Source organism: Equus asinus, unplaced genomic scaffold, assembly GCF_041296235.1.
Source record: "Equus asinus isolate D_3611 breed Donkey unplaced genomic scaffold, EquAss-T2T_v2 contig_590, whole genome shotgun sequence".
In the NCBI taxonomy this organism is placed as follows: Eukaryota; Metazoa; Chordata; class Mammalia; order Perissodactyla; family Equidae; genus Equus; species Equus asinus.
The window spans coordinates 123,289-143,186 of record NW_027225283.1 but is presented as its reverse complement, the minus strand read 5'-3'; the positions used below and the strand labels follow the sequence as shown (position 1 = coordinate 143,186).

The 19,898-nt window shown below is 34.6% G+C and overlaps 1 protein-coding gene across 1 annotated transcript in view; it reads left to right on the top strand.

Moving 5' to 3' along the window:
* LOC139044104 (centromere-associated protein E-like) overlaps positions 1-19,898 on the top strand; it is a 79,514-nt gene that overhangs the window by 26,675 nt on the left and 32,941 nt on the right. Inside the window, exons 14-25 of the mRNA XM_070503667.1 lie at positions 1,666-1,813; positions 2,694-2,782; positions 4,087-4,254; positions 8,308-8,382; positions 8,600-8,719; positions 10,333-10,455; positions 10,538-10,703; positions 11,085-11,239; positions 12,418-12,732; positions 12,845-13,117; positions 13,271-13,429; positions 18,663-18,863. Coding sequence (XP_070359768.1) covers positions 1,666-1,813; positions 2,694-2,782; positions 4,087-4,254; positions 8,308-8,382; positions 8,600-8,719; positions 10,333-10,455; positions 10,538-10,703; positions 11,085-11,239; positions 12,418-12,732; positions 12,845-13,117; positions 13,271-13,429; positions 18,663-18,863 — 1,992 coding nt within the window. The remainder of the gene's footprint in view (positions 1-1,665; positions 1,814-2,693; positions 2,783-4,086; positions 4,255-8,307; positions 8,383-8,599; positions 8,720-10,332; positions 10,456-10,537; positions 10,704-11,084; positions 11,240-12,417; positions 12,733-12,844; positions 13,118-13,270; positions 13,430-18,662; positions 18,864-19,898) is intronic.

Genomic DNA, 19,898 nt, shown 5'->3' with positions numbered 1-19,898 from the left:
GGAGATGGTAGAGACACAGTTTGTAGACCTGCTAAGGGTTTGAAATAGTCTCGCCTTTGTAGGGAATGGAAAAGAAAGCCAACGAGGGGGCAAGGAGTCTTGCCAGGCAGCCTTAAGGGCCCAGGTGATGTTGGTAGCCAGTCTTCTGGCTGTCCACACAGTGTTCAGGAGGCTAATAAAAGCTCAGATGGCAGTGTAATTCATCTGAGTGTACATTGTGATAGGATAGGTGTGGGGAACACAGAATGGGTCTAATAGTTTGAGACCATTGACCCAAAAATGTGATTGAACTGGTGATCTATAGAATCTAAGATGATGGGATGAGAGCCCAAAGGTAGCTGGCAGAAAGAAAACAGTGGATCAAGAGACTAGATGTCCCTCTTAAGCTAACTAGCTATAATGGGATTAACTGAATCACTGGGGTGGAAGGAGTTCTAGGTTTATGAGTTTCAGATGACAGGGTCCAGTGGCTTTGGGAGCGAATGGAGTTGAGCTGAAGGTCATGGGAATCAAGGATTTATATATGAATGTGCTTTTGCAGAGCAGGCTGTGGAAAGGGCTGGCCATTTCAAGCAGAAGCCATATATTCTGGGGACAACAGATAATCTTGACAGGCAACGCAGTGGAATGGGTGGTGGATAAGGTCTGAAGTTACAAGCATGGGCTCAGCCACCAATTGGCTGTATGACTGTACACAACTCATGTAAACTTTTTGGACACTCAGGCATCTATAAAGTGGATGTAGTAAGAGAGGATTGTTGAGAGGATCAAAAAAGATGAGATAATGCTTGTTCTAGTAAAGGGACAAGAGAGGAATATACCTGTAAAATATGGAAAAACACTTAGGCGGTGGTCAGAGAAAGAGAAAGCAGTAAAGCCAAGTGAGTGATGAGGACAGCTAGCTGGGTGGGACAAGAACCAGGAGACAGAGGTATCCCAGGAGGGATGAGGAAGAAGTAGAGAGACGAGGAAGAAGAGAACATAGAAACTAAAAGAAAATGTTGGCTAGAGAGAAGGAAGGAGTGAAGGGTTTGTTTTTGAAAAAATCAAAAGCAGAAAACAGAGGCTTGAGCATTCTTAAAGCCCAGTGGAAGAAGGTAGTGAAGACGACAGATGAACAGATACCTGAGGGAACAGAGTCCCAAGGGAGAACGGAAGGAACAAGATTAGGAGCGCTGGTTGGATCGTGAGCTTTATAAACTGGCAAAGAATTGGCATGGGAATGGCCCTGTGGAAGATTTACTTGCTGAGGGAAGTTCAAATGGGCTGCCTGTCTGTTCCTTCCCAGTTAAGGCTGGGTTCCCAGAAGTGCTTTTGGTCACTATGTTGGTGGCTGTGCTGTCTTCTGTAACACCAGATTACTTGAAGGATTGATACTTAACTAATTCCTTTCAGTAAATTTGCAGAAATTCTTGTAAGTAAGCCTTCAAATACAAAATGAAATTTAAATAATAGTTTCATCAAATTTATTATGAAGTTAACACTAATTTGAAAAGTTTGAATATGTTTTCTTATCTCAGGATGTCCTTAGACTGATAAGATATTAAACTAGGCTGAATAAGAATTCTACCAAGTCAATGGTTGTTAAAAATGGAAACTAGTTCCCTTGTTTTATGATGTTTGAGCCAGATGTGTGTGAGGTAATTTTGATTTCTTCTTCTTTAGGCTAAAAAAAAACGAGGAGTCACTTGGTGTGTTGGCAAAATTAACAAAATGAAGGATTCAAACTATGTAAATGAGTTTAATGTACCAGAGAATGTAACAACAAAGACACATAAGTCTGCTCTAACTTTAGGAGGAGAAATTGATGAATGTGAGTTCTTCTTCAACTACTTTTAATTATAAAAGTATCCCTATAAAGAGAGACTTTATTTATAACTCAGTTAATGTGATAAACACAGTTAAATAAAATGTATGTATTTTAGATGTGATTACGATGATAAAAATAAGTAATTTTAAGAAAGTGAACATTGATGAAGTTCTCTATTTTTTCCAGATCTCTTAAGAATGATGTGCTGTAGTTGAAACATTTGAGACAGATATTTTTATTTTTTGTTTTTGTTTTAATCACTGCTCATTAAGTTAGTACCCATATAATGTCTGGCTTAAACTTTGCTAATCTTGAAAGGGTAGCATTTACACAGGAATCTGTTGCAAAGTTTGTCTCTAACATTATAAGTATTTTTTAGGGGCATTTAAAAATCTGCTTACAATGATTAAATCTCAAATTTAGAATTTGTCCTTTTAACCTATACAGTCGCACGTTGATTAATGATGGGACGTGTTCTGAGAAGTGCATCTTTAGGCAATTTTGTTGTTGTGTGAACATCACAGAGTGCACTTACACAAACCTAGGTGGTACAGCCTGCTACACACCTGGGCTCTGTGGTACTAATCTTGTGGGACGCCTGTTGTATATGCAGTCCGTCCTTGACTGAAACGTCCTTATGCCGTGCATGAATGTGTTGTACTAAGGATCCTACATTTTATCACTAATTCTAACCAGTGATCTTAATTCGCACGAGTATATAAATGATCACATCTGTTTATATATTCTTGGCATTCATACTGTGAGCACATATTAACTAATTTGAGCTTATTACCTCAGATCAGAATTTTTTTAATCTTTAATTTGAGTTTTAGGAAACTTAATAACATGTTTATGGATAAATTTCTTTTCCCCCTAATTATAGCTCTCTATTCAGAGTCTGATATTTTCAGTAACACTCTTGATACATTAACTGAGACAGAGTGGAATCCAGCAACAAAACTACTAAGTCAGGTAACTTAAATGTATTTTACAGAACATTATCCTTTTACTCTTCTTTAAATTCATTTGTTATTGATGTTTGCTGTTGTGGCACATGTCTAGCTCTGACTGTTTCAGTAGTAGTTGAGGTTCTTATTAAGGCTTCCCCAACTTGTTACACTCCTCGTTGGTAACTGTGGCATACAGAGAGAGGCTAAACATTTCCTAAAGTATGGTAATAGGTAAACCTTTGCTTCTAGTTTTTACCAGCAGATCTTGGTATCTATGATTTTTTGGTAAGTTTCTGTTTTGCCTTGGGCCATCCCTTGAAGGTAAAAAGGGCTGATTTTAAAAGTATCAAAATTCTCAGGCATAAAGTAGAATGGTGTATCAGGGAAGGGTAATATTGCCAAATAATGCTGAAAAATGAAAGTAAATAAAATTATATAGTCTTATGAAAACTTTAAGAAATAAGGAATACTGTAGTGAATACTTTAGTAAGTTTAGATTCCATGTTTGCTTTCTAGGCTGCTAATATTCAAAGAAATATAACATAGTCATATAAATGTATTTGTTAAAGAAAATTTCATTTTAATTTTGAAATAAAATTGCAGTGATTCTTGGGAATTGTTATTATCATTAGCTAACCATTATAATTAGTTGTAATGGTTCTTATAATTAATTATTATGGGGAATTATATGCTTTTGTGTCCCTAAAACACTCTGGAAGGTTTGTTGTTTTTTTCAAATCCCTAGTGTTGGTTTAGTTTCTTTTAACTCATGGCTTACTCTTCCTCATGATGGAACAGAAAGCAGAAACAGGCCTCTGTTCAGCACGGTGAGGCCTGGCAGCCGTTGGAGTTTTAGAAGTCAATAAATAATGGCTCCGTGTCACTTCCTAAATTCAGAGCTGTCTGAGAAATTAAACAGGAGTCAAGCAGGTGGAGAATTACATTATTAGCTTTATTACCAAGGAGCTTAAGGATCTGTGGTCAGATGACTTCCCATTATGTGCCCTACTCCTACTCCCGACTGAATTTTAAGTCAGGCACAGGCAGAGCATTTGTTTATATGATCTTTCTTTCTTTCTTTCTTTCTTTTTTAATTCTATCTCTTTGAAAATAGTCTTCCTCTATTCTATGTTAGCTAGTTTACCAAAAGGCAGACCTTCTGTTATGCTGTGGATCAAGCTAGACCATTGGGAAGATATTGGAGAATGGCCCAAACTACCAAATGATTCAAGGTTAAATGAATTATTTGACTAATCCAGATTTTAGTTAACAAAACAAAGAACTTGAATCCTCTCTGACTTGAAAATCTGGTTTTGTTTATAATAGGAAAACTTAGAAAGTGAGTTGAATTCACTTCGTGCTAACTATGATAGTCTGGTACTAGACTATGAACAACTAAGAAGAGAAAATGAAGAAATGGAATCGAAATTAAAAGAAAAGAATGATTTGCATGAATTTGAGGCTCTAGAAAGAAAAGCGGAAAAAGATCAAGAGGTAAAAGATGAAAAGATGTGGAAACACAAAACTAAACTAAAACTACACTTTGTGTGTGTGTGAGGAAGATTGGCCCTGAGCTAACATCTGCTGCTAATCTTCCTCTTTTTTTTGCTTGAGGAAGATTGTCCCTGAGCTAACATCTGTGCTGGTCTCCCTCTATTTTGTATGTGGGACACCATCACAGCATGGCTTGACGAGTGCTATGTAGGTCTGCACCTGGCATCCAAACCCATGGAGTGCACAAACTTAACCACTACACCACCAGGCTGGACCCTAAAACCACACTTTTAAAAGTATCATTTTCTTAAAGATGTTTATTTCTAAGGTTGATATATTGAAAACCCAACCATTTTCCATTTGTACACACAATTTAGAGAATTTAAGAAATAATCAGTTCATTTATATTGCTTTAAAAATAGTTAAATCATAATTGTTTCACTTGTGCTTGTGTGCAAGAAGAGGAAGGAATCAAAAACATCTTTGAGCAGGTTTGGTGAATCTGCCTATTGATGAATTAATCTTGAAGAAATTATTTCCTGATAATTTGTATGTTATCAATACTTTATTGAGTATACCAGAATTGCTGCCTAGAGCATAGCTGTTTCCTTCTGAGACCAATATGAATTTTAATATCTAGTGAATGTTTTATGTATGGATACTACATATTAATGGACTTCATTTTCTTTAGAAAGTATGTACCTAAGTAGTTAGAACATTATTAGAATAGCTGGGAAAGCTGATTTTGCATGTTTCTTTTTCCATAAGAGAGTTATTGTAAAAATTAGTATAACTAATATGAAGTAGTTTTAATGGAATTTTTAGAAATGAAACAGATTAGTTAAATTTTCTCAGTGTATAATGTTAGGCTACATGTTAAGAGAACCTAATCCCCAAATCATCAGACTTTGGAGACAGAAATTGTCCAAAAGATTCAAGAGATTTCTTAGTGCAGAGAGTCGTTAACTTAGAGTTTATAGACACGATGAAATTATTTTGCAGAAGTTTTGAACTCACTCATTTTTTGGGAACGAGAATCCATAGCTGTTATCATACTTGTGAAGTGATCTGTGATTCCCTCCAAAATTAAGAGCCAGTGTTTGGTGTGGTTAAAGTATGAGTTAATTTGCAGCTGCTTCTCAGATTTCTGTATGAATAGCCCAAAGGGACACAATCATTTTTCCTCTGTGTCATTGTTTAGTTTCTCACCCTCTTTTCCTTTTTAAAAGGAAAAAAGAATCCTGTGCCAAATATGTTATTTCCATTCTACCTACAAATTAGTTAATCCTACATTTCATAGGTATTATATCCTAAGACGCAAAAGTTTGTAAGTTCTCCAGAGTTTCATTTTACCTTTTTTAATATTCTCATATTGACAAAATGCAAAATGTCATGAAAAAAACAGTGGACTTCAGTCAGTAAAACTGGATTTTATTGAGAGGAGGTGGTCTGGCGTCATGGTTAAGAACAGGTTCTCTGGGGCCAGACTCCATGGATTTAAGCCCCAGTTTTGCTGCTCCCGACCTCACTGCGGATTCAAGCCTGGCACGCATTATTGACAAGGCCTTGAGCAAGCACCGAATTTCATAGGGCTTCCTTCCTGCGCGTCTCCACCCCTGAGGTTAGATCAGGTGCTTGCCAAGGCCCCTTCAAACTCCAAAATTTCATCTAAGTTTTTGTGTATTTCTTATTATAAATAATATGACGTAAAATTAACTTCGGGCATAAGTGTAGCAGTAATTTCTCTAATTTTTTATTACGTCATTTATATGTTCAATTAGTAAAAACTGAAGCTCACTGAATTGTCACACTCAAAAAGATTACAAAATAACAGAATGTATGACTTGAATCTCACATCTGGATTTTTTTTTCTTTTTTAACCACAGTCAAAGGGGAAAATAATCCTATTCTCTTCAGTTTTTCTTGGACATAAATTGAAATTCTAGGTTCTGTAAGGTAACATAAAAGATTAAGTAATAAAAACTTATTCTTTTCAAAGACAGTTTTACAATATCCATTCCATTTTAAACTGAAAATATTGTAAGTTTATGTGTATGCAGTAAAATATGTTCCAAAACATATATTTTGGGGAAAAGTTTAACCAAAAAAGAGTAAAAGTCAAATTATGGCTTTAGGACCTATGTCATTGCTCTGGTTTGCCAAAGGGTTTCACCAAAAATCACCAAAGCTGTGGATAATTCTCAAGTGGGAATATCATAATATAGGATGTTTAAATAGTGATTTTAGAGGGAGAAATAAGGTCAGTATCATCAAGCTCAGGGAACAAGAGAAATTTCAGTCCTGCTGCTTAAGAAAACAATGCAGATTTCAGCTCTAAGTTTCAGCAGGTGAAATGAAATACTTAAGTTCTTAAGACAAAAACTTGATTTATTTAATTTTATAATTTTCACAACTTGGAGATTTTTGTCTTAAGAACTTAAGTATTTCATTTCACCTGCGGAAAATTACAGCTGAAATCTACATTGTTTTCTTAAGCAGCAACAGATTAACTTTTGATCGTATTGTACACTTTATGCTCAGCATCTTAAACAATATGTTATTGGAAGGTTACACTCAGATCTTTACAAAAGTTGCTTCATCTTTTTCTGTTTATGAGAACCAATACTTCAAATGAAGTGCTATTTCAAATGAGAAGTGGGAGAATTTTTCCTTCTAAATCTTTATTTTCTAAATATTTTCCAAAATTAAGAATGATCATTTAGTTCTTTCTTTTTGGTAAATGTGCTTTTCTTGCACAAAAATTAGAAATAGGCAGTTTTCTTGCACGAAAGTTAGAAACAGAGAAGAAGAGGTAAAAGATGAAGCCAGTTTAAATTACAACCTATACAAATGTCTAAAACTTTGCCAAACAATTGGGCAGCCACTCACCACATGTGGCAGCTGGGCACTTGAATTGGGGCCAGTCTGAATTGACTTCAGTATGAAAAAAGAATGTAAAATATTTCATTTTTTTTATATTGATTACATGAAGAAATGACAATATTTTGGATATATTAGGTTAAATAAAATGTATTATTAAAATTAATTCTACCTGTTTTATTTTTTAATGTGGCTACTAGTAAATTTTAAATTACAAATTTGGCTCACATTATATTTCTGTTGGATGATACTGCCCTAAAATAAGAACGTCAACACTAGTCTGAAATCTGAAACTAGTTTAGGATGGAAACAGCCAGTCACTTGCATTCTACTAGAATTTGCTTTTACTCTTTAAGGACTCATCTGATTATTAAGATTAAATAATTCTAAAGAAAAATATGTTTATCTTAGGAAATTGTAGTTTACTTGTTTTGAACACAAAAGTTTATGGTACTGAGATAGTTAATGCTATAGCTATTTTGATAGAAAGGAAACTTTAATAGAAATACTTATATCTTTAAGTATTCTTTATACTTTTAGACAGTTGGACAATGTAAAGCGATAACATCATCTTTCCAATATTCCCTGTGGAATAAACCAACAGGGTAGATAGTTGGTAATGCTGTGCATACCTCTGTAGCTTTGGTGAGCACCACATGGAACCAGCCTAATCCAAACCTGCATTCCAGATCACAACGCATTAACAAGCACGCCAGTGTAAAGCTAAATGGCTAATTCATGGGAAGAAAAAATCTTACGGGGTAAATACATTTATGCATTTAACTTACCCAAAACAAAAATCTATTCAGAGAATGTTTTTTAAAAGTTTGATTACAGTTCATCTCCTCCAAGTGATGCCTACTAATGTACTTTTGATGTTATTGTAACTTTATTAACAGATGATGTAACTGTTATTTGGGTTATGCCGAGGTTTTCTTCTTTGTTTTGTGGGGTTTTGGGATTTTTCGTTTGGTTAGTTGGGTTTGGTCTTTTGGGAGAGTTTTTGTATTTTTAAATAATGAGGTGCTCTGCTGCAGTAGCTTGAACAGTTATCTCTCAGCCCTTCTTACTGTGTTAGGTGATTCTGAAGCAGTGAATGAATGCTGTCTTTTTTTTTTTTTTGCTCTGTTTAACTATTGGTTTGCTCTGTTGCCTGTTCAGATGCTCTTACAGATGCAACTAATTCATGAAATTTCCAACTTAAAGAATTTAGTTAAGCATGCAGAAGTGTATAATCAAGATCTTGAGGTGAGCTTTTATGTTGATATTTCTGTTGATAAGGGACTAGAGCTATAAAATATACATCATATGTAATTGAACATGATTTCAGAAAAGAGAAGGAATTATATTTTTTAAGTATCAACTTTTAAATTTTACTGTCTAAACTATTAAATGTAAATTCTTTTTAATCCCTTAGAATTTAGATCCAATTAAATTGTGTTTCACTCTCCTTTGATTCTTTTAGAATGAACTAAGTTCAAAAGTAGAGCTGCTTAGAGAAAAGGAAGACCAGATTAAAAAGCTACAGAAATACATAGACACTCAAAAATCAGAAAATGTGAACATGGACTTGTCATACTCATCGGTAAAAATCAGGTTTATTTTGTTGTGTAATCATGTTGGCATTTATAGTGTACCATCACCATCATCATAGCAAATGCTTACGTTGAGCCTACTGTGTGCCGAGCATTGTTGTAGTTGTTTTACATTTAGTATTTTATTTAATCCTATCAGTAACCCTATGGGAAAGGGACTGTTGGTATCATTGCCATTCTACAGATAAAGAATCGCTCAGAGAGTTGAGGACATCATTCTTTGAGTGCATGTAAGTAAGTTAGGAGTGAGCTTCCATTAAAAACCAGTAATTCAAAAAACATTTTAATTTTTTTCAATTGTTTTATACAAATGCATGAAGAAGTATGTAGTTGATCTCAGCCAAGATATCAGATCTTGGCATTAAGTAACATTTGAATCTCATGGTGAAATTGTTAAATTTTTTTATTTGCTTTCAATCCACCTGATTACTTCAAGAAAGTATCTGTTTGATTCTAGTTTTTAACACCCTTTTTTAAAAGGCAACAGTTTCTAGCTAGAATTTTTTTCTTTTTTTAAAGATTGGCACTTGAGCTCACATCTGTTGCCACTCGTCGTCATCATTTTTTTTTCTTCTTCTTCTCCCCAAAGCCCCCTAGTACATAGTTGTATGTTCTAGTTGTGGGTCCTTCTGTCTGTGGCATGTGTGATGCTGCCTCAGCATGGCCTGATGAGTGATGCCATGTCCGCACCCAGGGTCCGAACCAGCAAAACCCCGGGCCACTGAAGTGGAGCTCGTGAACTTAACCACTCGGCCACGGGGCTGTCCACTAGCTAGAATTTTTTTAATCTTAGTTTCTGTTGTTCTTTTGTTTTCATTTGAACTTGTCAGAGTACTTTTTGTTACCTTCTATTAATCACAAATGATTCTTTTTAAAAGTGTTGTTACTGTTTGGAGGCCCTGGGAAGAAAGGTACTTTCATATAATCTTCGAGTGTCTACTGACAGAGTGGCAAGCAGAATTGCCCACTTTTTAAAAGTTGTTCTTTATTTCTTTCTCTTTATTCATTCATTCATTCATTCATGCATTAATGTTTTCCCAAGGACATATGGTTGAATTCATGTCAGCTAAAGTCATGTTAAAATGCTACTTCTCTTTAAAAATGACACAGTGGATCTTTTTATGTATTTATCAGTTATATTTTCTCTTCTGTGAGTTGCCTGTTCGTATCTTTTCTCTCTTTTTCTTTTGGATTGTTTGTCTTTTTTTTTTCAGTTTGTGATTTAATATTCTTAATTTTAACTATTAATTGCTCACCTGTCATGTTTTGGAGAGAATAATTTAAAAATACGTAGGAAACTTTAACAGGCTAGCTGAGCAACAATTGTGTTAATCTTTTTTAAACAATAACAGATTTCTTAAATTACAGTACTTCTATATATATAGTGCTTTTATAATTTGGAAAAAGATAACCAGAATTTTTAAAAATATTTTTATTTTCGAAAATGTCATTTCTTTTCATCTATCCTAAAAAAAATTTGGTGATTAACGTATTTTCACCATTTTTGATTTGTTAGGAATGACATCTGTGTGTGTGTTCTCTAAAGTCTTTTCCAACTCTAAGAAAGTTAGCTTTCAGGAAATCCTTTTTGTTGTGTGTATAGGAAAACATTCAAGACCTCAAACAGATGAAACAGACTCTGTTCGATGCTGAGGCTGTAGCCCTCGATGCCAAGAGAGAAGCAGCCTGTCTCAGGAGTGAAAATCTGGAGCTGAAAGAGAAAATGGTAAGTGATTTTTGTTATATTTATAATAAAGCAGTTGTAATGATCACTACATTTTTGTGAATTTGTATTGTTTCTCTCATAGAAAGAACTTGCAAGTGCATGCAAGCAAATGGAAAATGATATTCAGTTATATCAAAGGCAGTTGGAGGCAAAGAAGAAAATGCAAGTTGATCTGGAGAAAGAATTACAATCTTCTTTTAATGAAATAGCAAAACTCACCTGCCTTATAGATGGAAAAGTTCCAAAAGGTATTTTATAATTTCAGACTTACCTCTTTGCAAATCCAACTGCCTAAAGGATTTTGCACCTCCATTCCAATGATTAAAAGTCCATTGTTCTCTGATGTTTGTAAGTAGCCTAATATTAAATTTCAATATCATTTGGTGTCAGTATTTATAAGTGTTTCCATGGACTTCAAATTATAAAGGTTTAAGAATTATTTTTCAAATGAATTGGACCCGATCTTGAAAAAGGTGATTCAAGAACTTTTAACAATTGGATTACCTGTTGACCAACACTGGTTCTTTCTTTAATAAATTTTATATAATCTGATTAAGTAATCTAAGTTTGTATGTAATTTAAATTGTCCCAATAACTGCAAACTGTTTAATTTACCAAAAATATCCTAGATTTGCTCTGTAATTTGGAATCAGGAAGAAAGATTACTGATCTCCAGAAAGAACTGAATAAAGAAGTTGAAGAAAATGAAGCTTTGCATAAAGAAGTTAATTTGCTCTCAGAGTTGAAATCTTTACCCTCAGAAGTAGAAATGCTAAGGAAAGAGGTAAATATGTTTTTAAGCAAATAACTCTTACTTTGAAATAAAAACCCTTGCAATATTGCCTTAAATATTTTGCCATAGTTTGTTTTAAAGTAACAGTGAAGAGACTGTAAACATTTGACCCTGCTTGTTAGGAACATTTTCAAAGAATATGTAACAGTATACTTAGTAATGAGATCCATGTAGGGGCCATTTCTATAGTCCTCAGATGTAGTGCTTTTCAACAGAGATTGATGGCCCACCCTTAGTCTTTATCTTTTTTGGTGCTGTTGCTGTGGTCATATCACTATGTTGAATAAAGGAGAGTAAGGAGGTAAAGAGGGTGGCATTGATGAAGTTTTAGAGGTTGACGTAAATATTGCAGCCTAGTGAGCAATTCCGGAAACCTTCTGCCAGCCTTTCCTTTTTCTGCCTTTCTGAAAGAAATAAAAAGGACAAGAATTTGAGTACTTACTACATGGTGAGCATCATGCTAAACAACTTTAGCAACGTTATTTAGTCATCCTAAAAACTCTTTAAAGTACATGCTGTTTTTTAGCCCAACACATAGTTATGGATCTAAAAGCTGAGTTACACAGACCTGCCTCCTACCCTGAGCCTGTGGTTACAAGAGCTCTACTGTCTCGCTCCCTCTCCTTTGTCTCAACTTTGGCTCTCCTCTCTTTTTCCCACTTCCTTCTCCTTTATCTTTCACAATGATTAAACTATTTATAAGCTGGATATTGTTGGTTTAAATTAATTACTTAAATAATAGTTTAAATTTAAGTTATTTAAAATTTAAATTATTCATGGATTAAGTTTTTGGAAATCTGAGCTGCATTCAAAGCCTTTAGAAAGAAAATAATAAGTCAAATTCTAAGAAAAACCATAAGATGCCTGAAACACCATAAAGTTAGAAAACACTTTAGAATGATAGATAAGGAAATAAAGACATCCTAATTAAGTGTTTCTTCTCCACTCAATCCTTACTAGAACCCAAACAAAACTTTGATGGTAAAGTTAAGCAGGATAATATATTGTTATAAAGATGTGACAATAAAAATATTACCTTTCCTCAGTCAAATCTGTGCTTAATTTCAATGTCTTTTTTCTTTTTTGCAGATAAAGCTTTTCTTTTCCTGATAACTGCTGTAGTGGATCTTATATTGCTAACATAGCTAAATTTTATTTCTTTTCCGTAGATAAATGACAAATCTGAAGAGCTCTGTAAAATAACATCAGAAAAAGACAAATTGTTTTCTGAAGTAGTTCATAAAGAGAGTAGAATTCAAGATTTACTTGAAGAAGTTGGGAAAACTAAAAGTGACCTAGCAGCTAGCCAGTTGAATTATAAAAGAACTGATCAAGAATTCCAAGATTTTAAAAATCAACATGTTGAAACTGAGCAAAAGTATAAGATGGTCCTTGAGGAGAATGCAAGAATGAGTCAGAACATAGGAAATCTCTCTAAAGAAGCTCAAACACTTGGTTTAAGCTTGGATGCTTTGAACATGGAGGTTGGTACAACACACCCTCTATGGAAATGGTCTTTAGTTTTCTGGGGTTTGGCTTCTATATAGATGCCACAGAATGCTCTGCTTCTCACAGTAACTTTTTCTTATTTTAAAGCTTTCTTACAAAACCCAGGAACTTCAGCAGAAAACAGCTGAGAGTCAAGAAAGGTTAAATGAAGTGAAAGAGCTGAAGCAACAATTAGAAAGTAGAGATTCTAGGCTGCAAACTGTCGAAAGGGAGAAAGCACTGATTACTGAGAAACTTCAACAAACCTTAGCAGAAGTAAGAACCTTAACCCAAGAAAAAGATGGCCTGAAACAGCTCCAAGAGAGCCTGCAGATTGAGAGGGACCAGCTCAGAAGTGACATTCAGGACACCGTGACCATGGTGAGGCTTTGACAGAGTAAACTGAAAACTCAGAGCCTCTTCAAGACATTCAGGAGCCATCAGTTATTATTTATGATCAAGCAGTAACTATAAAGTTATTTTCATTGTTTCACATTATTCTAATTGAAATTGTGTTCCCTTTCTCTGACAAAGAACATAGATACCCAAGAACAATTACGAAATGCTCTTGAGTCTTTAAAACAACACCAAGAAACAGTTAACACACTGAAAATGAAAATTTCTGAGGAAACTTCCAGGAATTTGCGTATAGAGGAAAACATAGGAGAAAATTCGGATGAATTTCAGGAAAAGGTAAAGGGTATTTCTGTTCGAGTTTTCATATACTATATGTGAGCTTTCTCCTTAACTTCAGACACTTAAGTACATAATGGTGACCTCAATCTTATTGATTATTCACAGTGAATAACTAACAACAGTTTACAAGATTAGCCCTAGTGTCTTTGAAATAACTTCAGATATAACTGCTTACAATCAGTTGGAAAAGGAAAAGGCAAAAATGTTAGTTCAAACTTTGAGCTGATATTTTCCGAGGCCTGGTGTATTTTAAACATCTTTAAAAGCCCCTCTGAATTCTAAGAATGTAAGAAAGATTGAGTGCTTATTATTACTTATGGGTAAAATATTTGTTTTATATCAGATTTTGTGTACTAGTTGAGAGTTCACTATCGATGTGTGTGTCGTGTTCATGTCTGTTTCTAGAGCTGTGCTGTGCTTAAATCTCAGCTTATTCTAGGCAGCATGGTTCGTTTTGTCCTGAAACCTGGGGAGAAGAGCTGCTTTGTTATTTAATTATATACAAGAAAGGCTAGGATGCTAATGATGATTTTTTAAAAGGGAGGTATATTAGTCTGCCATCACAAAATATCATAGACTAAGTAGCTTAAACAACAGAAATTTACTTTTTCCCAGTTGTAGAAGCTAGAGGTCCAAGGTTAAGGAGCTAGAAAATTCAGTTTCTTGTGAGCCCTCTTCCTATCATGCAGATGGCACCTCTCCTCACATGGCCCTTCTGTGTGTGAGCCGAGAGAGCTCTGGTTCTCTTCTGCTTCTGGAGTGGACACCAGTTCTATGGGGTTAGGGCCCCAGCCATATGATCTCATTTAACCCTAATTACTCTCCTTAAAGGCCCTCTCTCCAAATACAGTCATTTTGGGGCTTAGAGCTTCAACATGTGGATTTTGGGAGGACATAATTCAGTCCATAACGGGATTGCCTGTAATTTTATATAACTGATTTATTTACAATGCATTTCTACTTTTCAAAAATGCCTTTTATATGTCAGAATTTTTTATACTATTTTTCATTGTTATTATACTTAATACTATTTAATCCAGAATAATTACTACTGGGAATTTAAAACGTTCACCAATAGGAGAATGGTGAAATAATCTTTCATACATCCATAGCTTGGAGTAGTAGTCATTCATATATATATATATATATATGTATAAATTTATTTTTGTTTGTTTTGTATCTTTAATTGTGGTAAAATATACATAGCATAAAATTTACCATCTTTATCATTTTTAAGCAAACAGTTCAGTAGTGTTAGGTACGTTCACGTTGTTGTGCCACCAATCTCCAGAATTCTTTTTATCTTGTGAAGCTGAAACTCTATACCCACTAAACAATTCCTCATTCCCTCCCTCCTCTAGCCCCTAGCAACCACTTTTCCACTTTCTATCTCTCTTAATTTGGCTACTCTAGGTACCTCACATAAGCGGAATCATGCAGTATGTTGTCTTTTTTTGACTGGCTTATTTCATTTAGCATAGTGTCCTCAAGGTTCCTCTATGTTGCAGCATACATCAGAAATTCCTTCCTTTTTAGGGCTGAATAATATTCCATTGTATGTATATACTACATTTTGTTTAACCATTCACCCATTAATGGGCACTGAAGATTGCTTTCACCTTTTTGCTGTTGGGAATAATGCTGCTATGAACATGGTGTACAAATATCTCTCTGAGACCCTGCTTTCAATTCTTTTGGATGTCAGATTTACTGGATCATGTTTTTTATCTTTTGAGGAACTGTCATACTGTTTTCCATCATGGCTGTACCATTTTACATTCCCACCAGCAGTGCATAAGGGTTCCAATTTCTCCAAGTTCTCACCAACACGTATTATTTTCTCCTTTTTTCACAGTAGCTATCCTAATAAGTGTGAGATGATATCTCATTGTGGTTTTTATTTGCATTTCCCTAATGACTAGTAATGTTGAGCATCTTTTCATGTGCTTGTAGGCTATTTGTATATCTTTACAGAAATGTCTGTTCAAGTCTTTACTCATTTTTAAATTGGATTGTTTGGTTTTTGTTGTTGAATTTTAGACATTCTTTATATAGTCTGGATATTAACCCTTTATCAATTGTGTGACTTGCATATATTTTCTCCCATTCCTAGGTTGCCTTTTCACTCTGTTGATTGTGTCCTTTGGTGCACAGAAATTTGTAGTTTTTATGTAGTCCAGTTTATCTCTTTTTGCTTTTGTTGTCTGTGCTTTTGGTGTCATATCCAAGAAATCATTGGCAAGATCCACTTTATGAAGTTTTTCTCCCATGTTTTCTTCTAAGCATCTTACAGTTTTAGTTCTTATGGTTAGGTCTTTGATCTACTTTGAGTTAACTTTTTTATATGATGTAAAGTAAGGGCCCAACTTCTTTCTTCTGCATGAGATATCCAGTTTTCCCAACACCATTTGTTGAAGATACCATCCTTTATGATTGAATGGTCTTGACATCCTTGTTAAAGATCATTTGACCATATGCAAAGGTTTATTTCTGGGCTCTGTTTTCTATTTCATTGGTCTATATATCTGTCTTTATGCCAGTACTGAGCTGTTTTGATTACTATAACTTTGTAGTAAGTTTTGAAATCAGGGTGTGTGAGACCCTCAGCTCTGTTCTTTTTTCAAGATTGTTTTGCCTGTTTGGAGTCCCTTGAGATTCCATATGAATTTCAGGGTGGATTTTTCTATTTCTGCAAAACACTATTAGGATTTTATAGGGATTGCATTAAATTTGTAGATCGCTTTGGGTAGCATTGACTTCTTAACAATATTAAGTCTTCCAATCTGTGAACATGAGACGTCTTTCCATTTATTTGTGTCTTTAATGTATTTCAGATACATTTTGTAGTTTTCATTGTACAAGCCTTTGCCATCTTGGTTAAGTTTATTCCTTAATATTTTATTCTTTTTGATGCTTTTGTAAATGGATTGTTTTCTCTATTTCCTTTTTTAATTGTTTATTGTTAATGTATAGAAATGTAATAGAGTTTTGTATAGTCATGGAATTTCTTTAAAGTAGACATTATCTACAATTGGAAAATTTCCAGGATACATTATTAAATAAAAACAGATACATACTAAAGAACAATTCAGTAAGATCCAACTTATGTAAAGAAACCTCTATATACCTTTATATACTATTACTCTATATAATGAGCTTCTTTTTTCCCATTTACTCTGGGGTACAATATTCCTGCCTTGGAAAAGGAGCTTTCTCTTCCTCTCTCCCTATGCTTCAGTCATTCTTTCCTAGAAAGCATTTTCACTTGCTCTATATCTTGTATTCTCAGTTTATCTATATTTTGGGTCAACTATGGGCCAAAGGCACTTGACCTTGATTTAAAATTTATAACTTCCACTTTTATAAGGGGAAAGGTTTTTCAATAGTTTTTTGAAAATAAATGCACAGTCAGTAGCCGCTTTTAAACAAATGCAAAATGCAGTCACAGGGCCCCATGAGAAGGAGCAGTAGAGGCGGAGTGAGGGAAAAGGAGAGTTACACTCACTGGACCAGCCAGTCTGTGGTATTAAGTTCATGCTGGAATCATCTGTGTTGATAAAAGGGTCTAACTGGAAATTCTCCTGGGCCATTCTGTTCATCAGGGTTTCTGAAATCTGGGATGCAATGCTGAGGTGAGCTTGGTCTTGTGAAATCGTGTTCATGCTGGAATCACCCATGAGGATAATGCAGTGGGTCTAGGGATTTCCAGATAAACCTGTTTATCAGAGCACCAGAGGGCAGCCTATGATAGCCTAGTAGGTCTATCATGAAGCCTCTAGGAGTGCCCGTTTTCAATCCTGCTTGATGTGTCTCTCTCTGGAAATGAGTTTCTCTAGTGTGTCTCAACAGAAATTTTAAACTTTGTGATTAGTAGGCTTATTCTCATATAAAGGACACAATTTTTTTCCTTATTTAATAATTAGACCTATTAGATTTGCTCATAACCATGGTAGCTGGAATACTTTCTAGGCTGAGTTCAGTTTTGCACTTTGTCTCAATCTGCTTTGTTTTGTGTACATTTCCATATTTAGGAGTAAAGATGCAAGATTCTGAATTATAGTAGCTGACTGACTAATCCCAAAGACTCTGTGTTCCTGCCTTAATTTCTCCTGTAGTTGTAGTTAGCTCTCTGCTCATCCTTGTAGAAGCTCATGCAGATTGCCAAAAAGAAGGGGCTAACCAAATGAAATATGGTTTGTCTGTATCCACTCTAGAGAATTGAGAAACTACTAAAAATTATAATTTGGAGATTATGTAACAGCATGGGAAAATGCATATCATCTAATCTAAGTGGGAAAGAAAAACTTAAAAGGATCTTATATGTAAAGTAGTCATAATTGCAATGTTAAAAAAATTCTTTTAATAGAAGAAACTCTGGAAGGAAATATTCCCAAATTCTAATAGTGGTTGTGTGAAGTTGGTGTCATTGGATGATTTTTTTTCTTTTTCTTTTTTTTCTAATTAAATATAGATTATTATAAAAACTTTTTAAACATCTGTGACCAATATTCAGCTGAGTGTTTTTACTGGGCTAGTATAGGATTATATGGTGATACCCTAATTTCATACTGGTAACATCAATCTTTGTCTCCTTTTACCAAGGAGTCCATGTATCAGGTTACCTTTGGTTAAGACTTATTTATGGATAAATGGATTTATATAACATGCTTTTCTTAAGCAGTATATGAAAAATATGAAAAGGTGAATTATGCTACTATAATATGAAATATGTTTCTAACAAAACTCTTTTGCCCTCTTATCTATAATAAAACTCTGAAAATAAAGATTTGTTAGTAGTAGGGCATAAGTTATGGTTTCCAGCTTTTGAAGGAAAGAAATAAAGAGGGAGAGTTTAAGCTGGCTTACTCCTTCATAAAGCCAGGTTAACCCATCGTACATGAAGATAGTTGTGAATTATCTATAGCTGTCCACATAGCTCTTACCAGTGAACAGGCACAAGAGCACGAGCTCTGGAACCAGACCACTTGGATTCAAAGTCTGATAACTTCTCTGAGTGACCTTGGGCAAGTGACCTACCCTCTCTGGGATTCAGTTTCCTTGCCTGTCAAACGGAGATAGTAATAGTGCCTACCTTGTAAGGTTATGGGGAAGATTAAATGTGTCACTGTGTGAAAATAGTGCCTGGTACATAATAAGTAATAGAAGTTTGGCTATTTTTATTATTAAAACTGTTACTAAGAAATTCTTCTCTAATGTATTAATATTTTAGATGGTTGGCATAGATAAAAAGCAGAGTTTGGAAGCCAAAAAAACCCAAGTGCTGATTGCAGATGTTGATAATGAGCTAACTGAACAACAGAGAAAGATATTTTCTTTAATACAGGAGAAAACAGCACTGCGACAAATGTTAGAGAGGGTTACTGCAGAAAAGGAGCAACTGAAGACTGACCTGAGGGACAGTATTGGAATGGTGAGATTCAGCAATGTGTTTTTGTCTTTGTATGTTTTAGATTTTTACAACTTTATTGAGGTATAATTTACATGCAATAAATGTATCTGATGTGAGTGTCCAGTGTGATGACTTTTGACAAATGTCTCTACTTGTGTTCTCTCCACCCCAGCAAGTTCCCTCCCACCTCCACCCAGGCAATCCTGATCTCATCCTCTGCCCCACATAGTCACTGTCCTGATGTTTTCCACCTCAGCTCACTGTCTCTTCTAGAACTTCACACAAATAGAATCACACTGCATGTGCTCTTTTGTCTCACTTCTTTCTACACTCCTTTTTACTGCTTGGTAGTCTTCCAGTGTATGAATAGGCCACAATTTGTTTAGCCTTTCTCCTGTATTGATGGAAATTTGAGTTATCTCTACTATTTGGGTATTTTGAATAAAGCTGCTATAAACATTCTCATACAAATGTTTTTATGAACATATATTTTTTATTTCTCTAGAGTATGGATCTAAGTGAAATAGCTGGGTCATAGGGAGATGTATGTTTAGCTTGGTAAGAATTTACTAGGCTGATTTCCAAAGTATAGTTGCACCGTTTTACATTCTCATCAGCACATTAAGAGAATTCTGATGGCTCCACATCCCCACCAACACTTCATATTATTGGTGTTTTTAATTTTAGCCATTTCTATTGGGTGTAACCTTGTTTTGATTTGCCTTTCCCTAATGACTAAAGATGTTGAGCATCTTTTTATGTGCTTATTGTGTATCTTTCTATAAACTGTTCTCTCAGTGATGTGTTGTATAGATTTCAATGTACAGATCTTGGACATATTTTGTTAATTGGTTCCTAAGTGTTTCTATTTTATTTATGCTGTTGTAATTTTTCTTAAATTTCATGTTTAATTGTTAATGTTTGCCAATATTTTCAAACCTACTTTAGTTTTTGTTTCTATATGTGGGGGCAATCTAATGTGTAATAGATTGAAATTAATATTTTCAGAAGTTTGCTATGGATCACAGTAGACCCTGACCTTTTGTGTAATTTTCC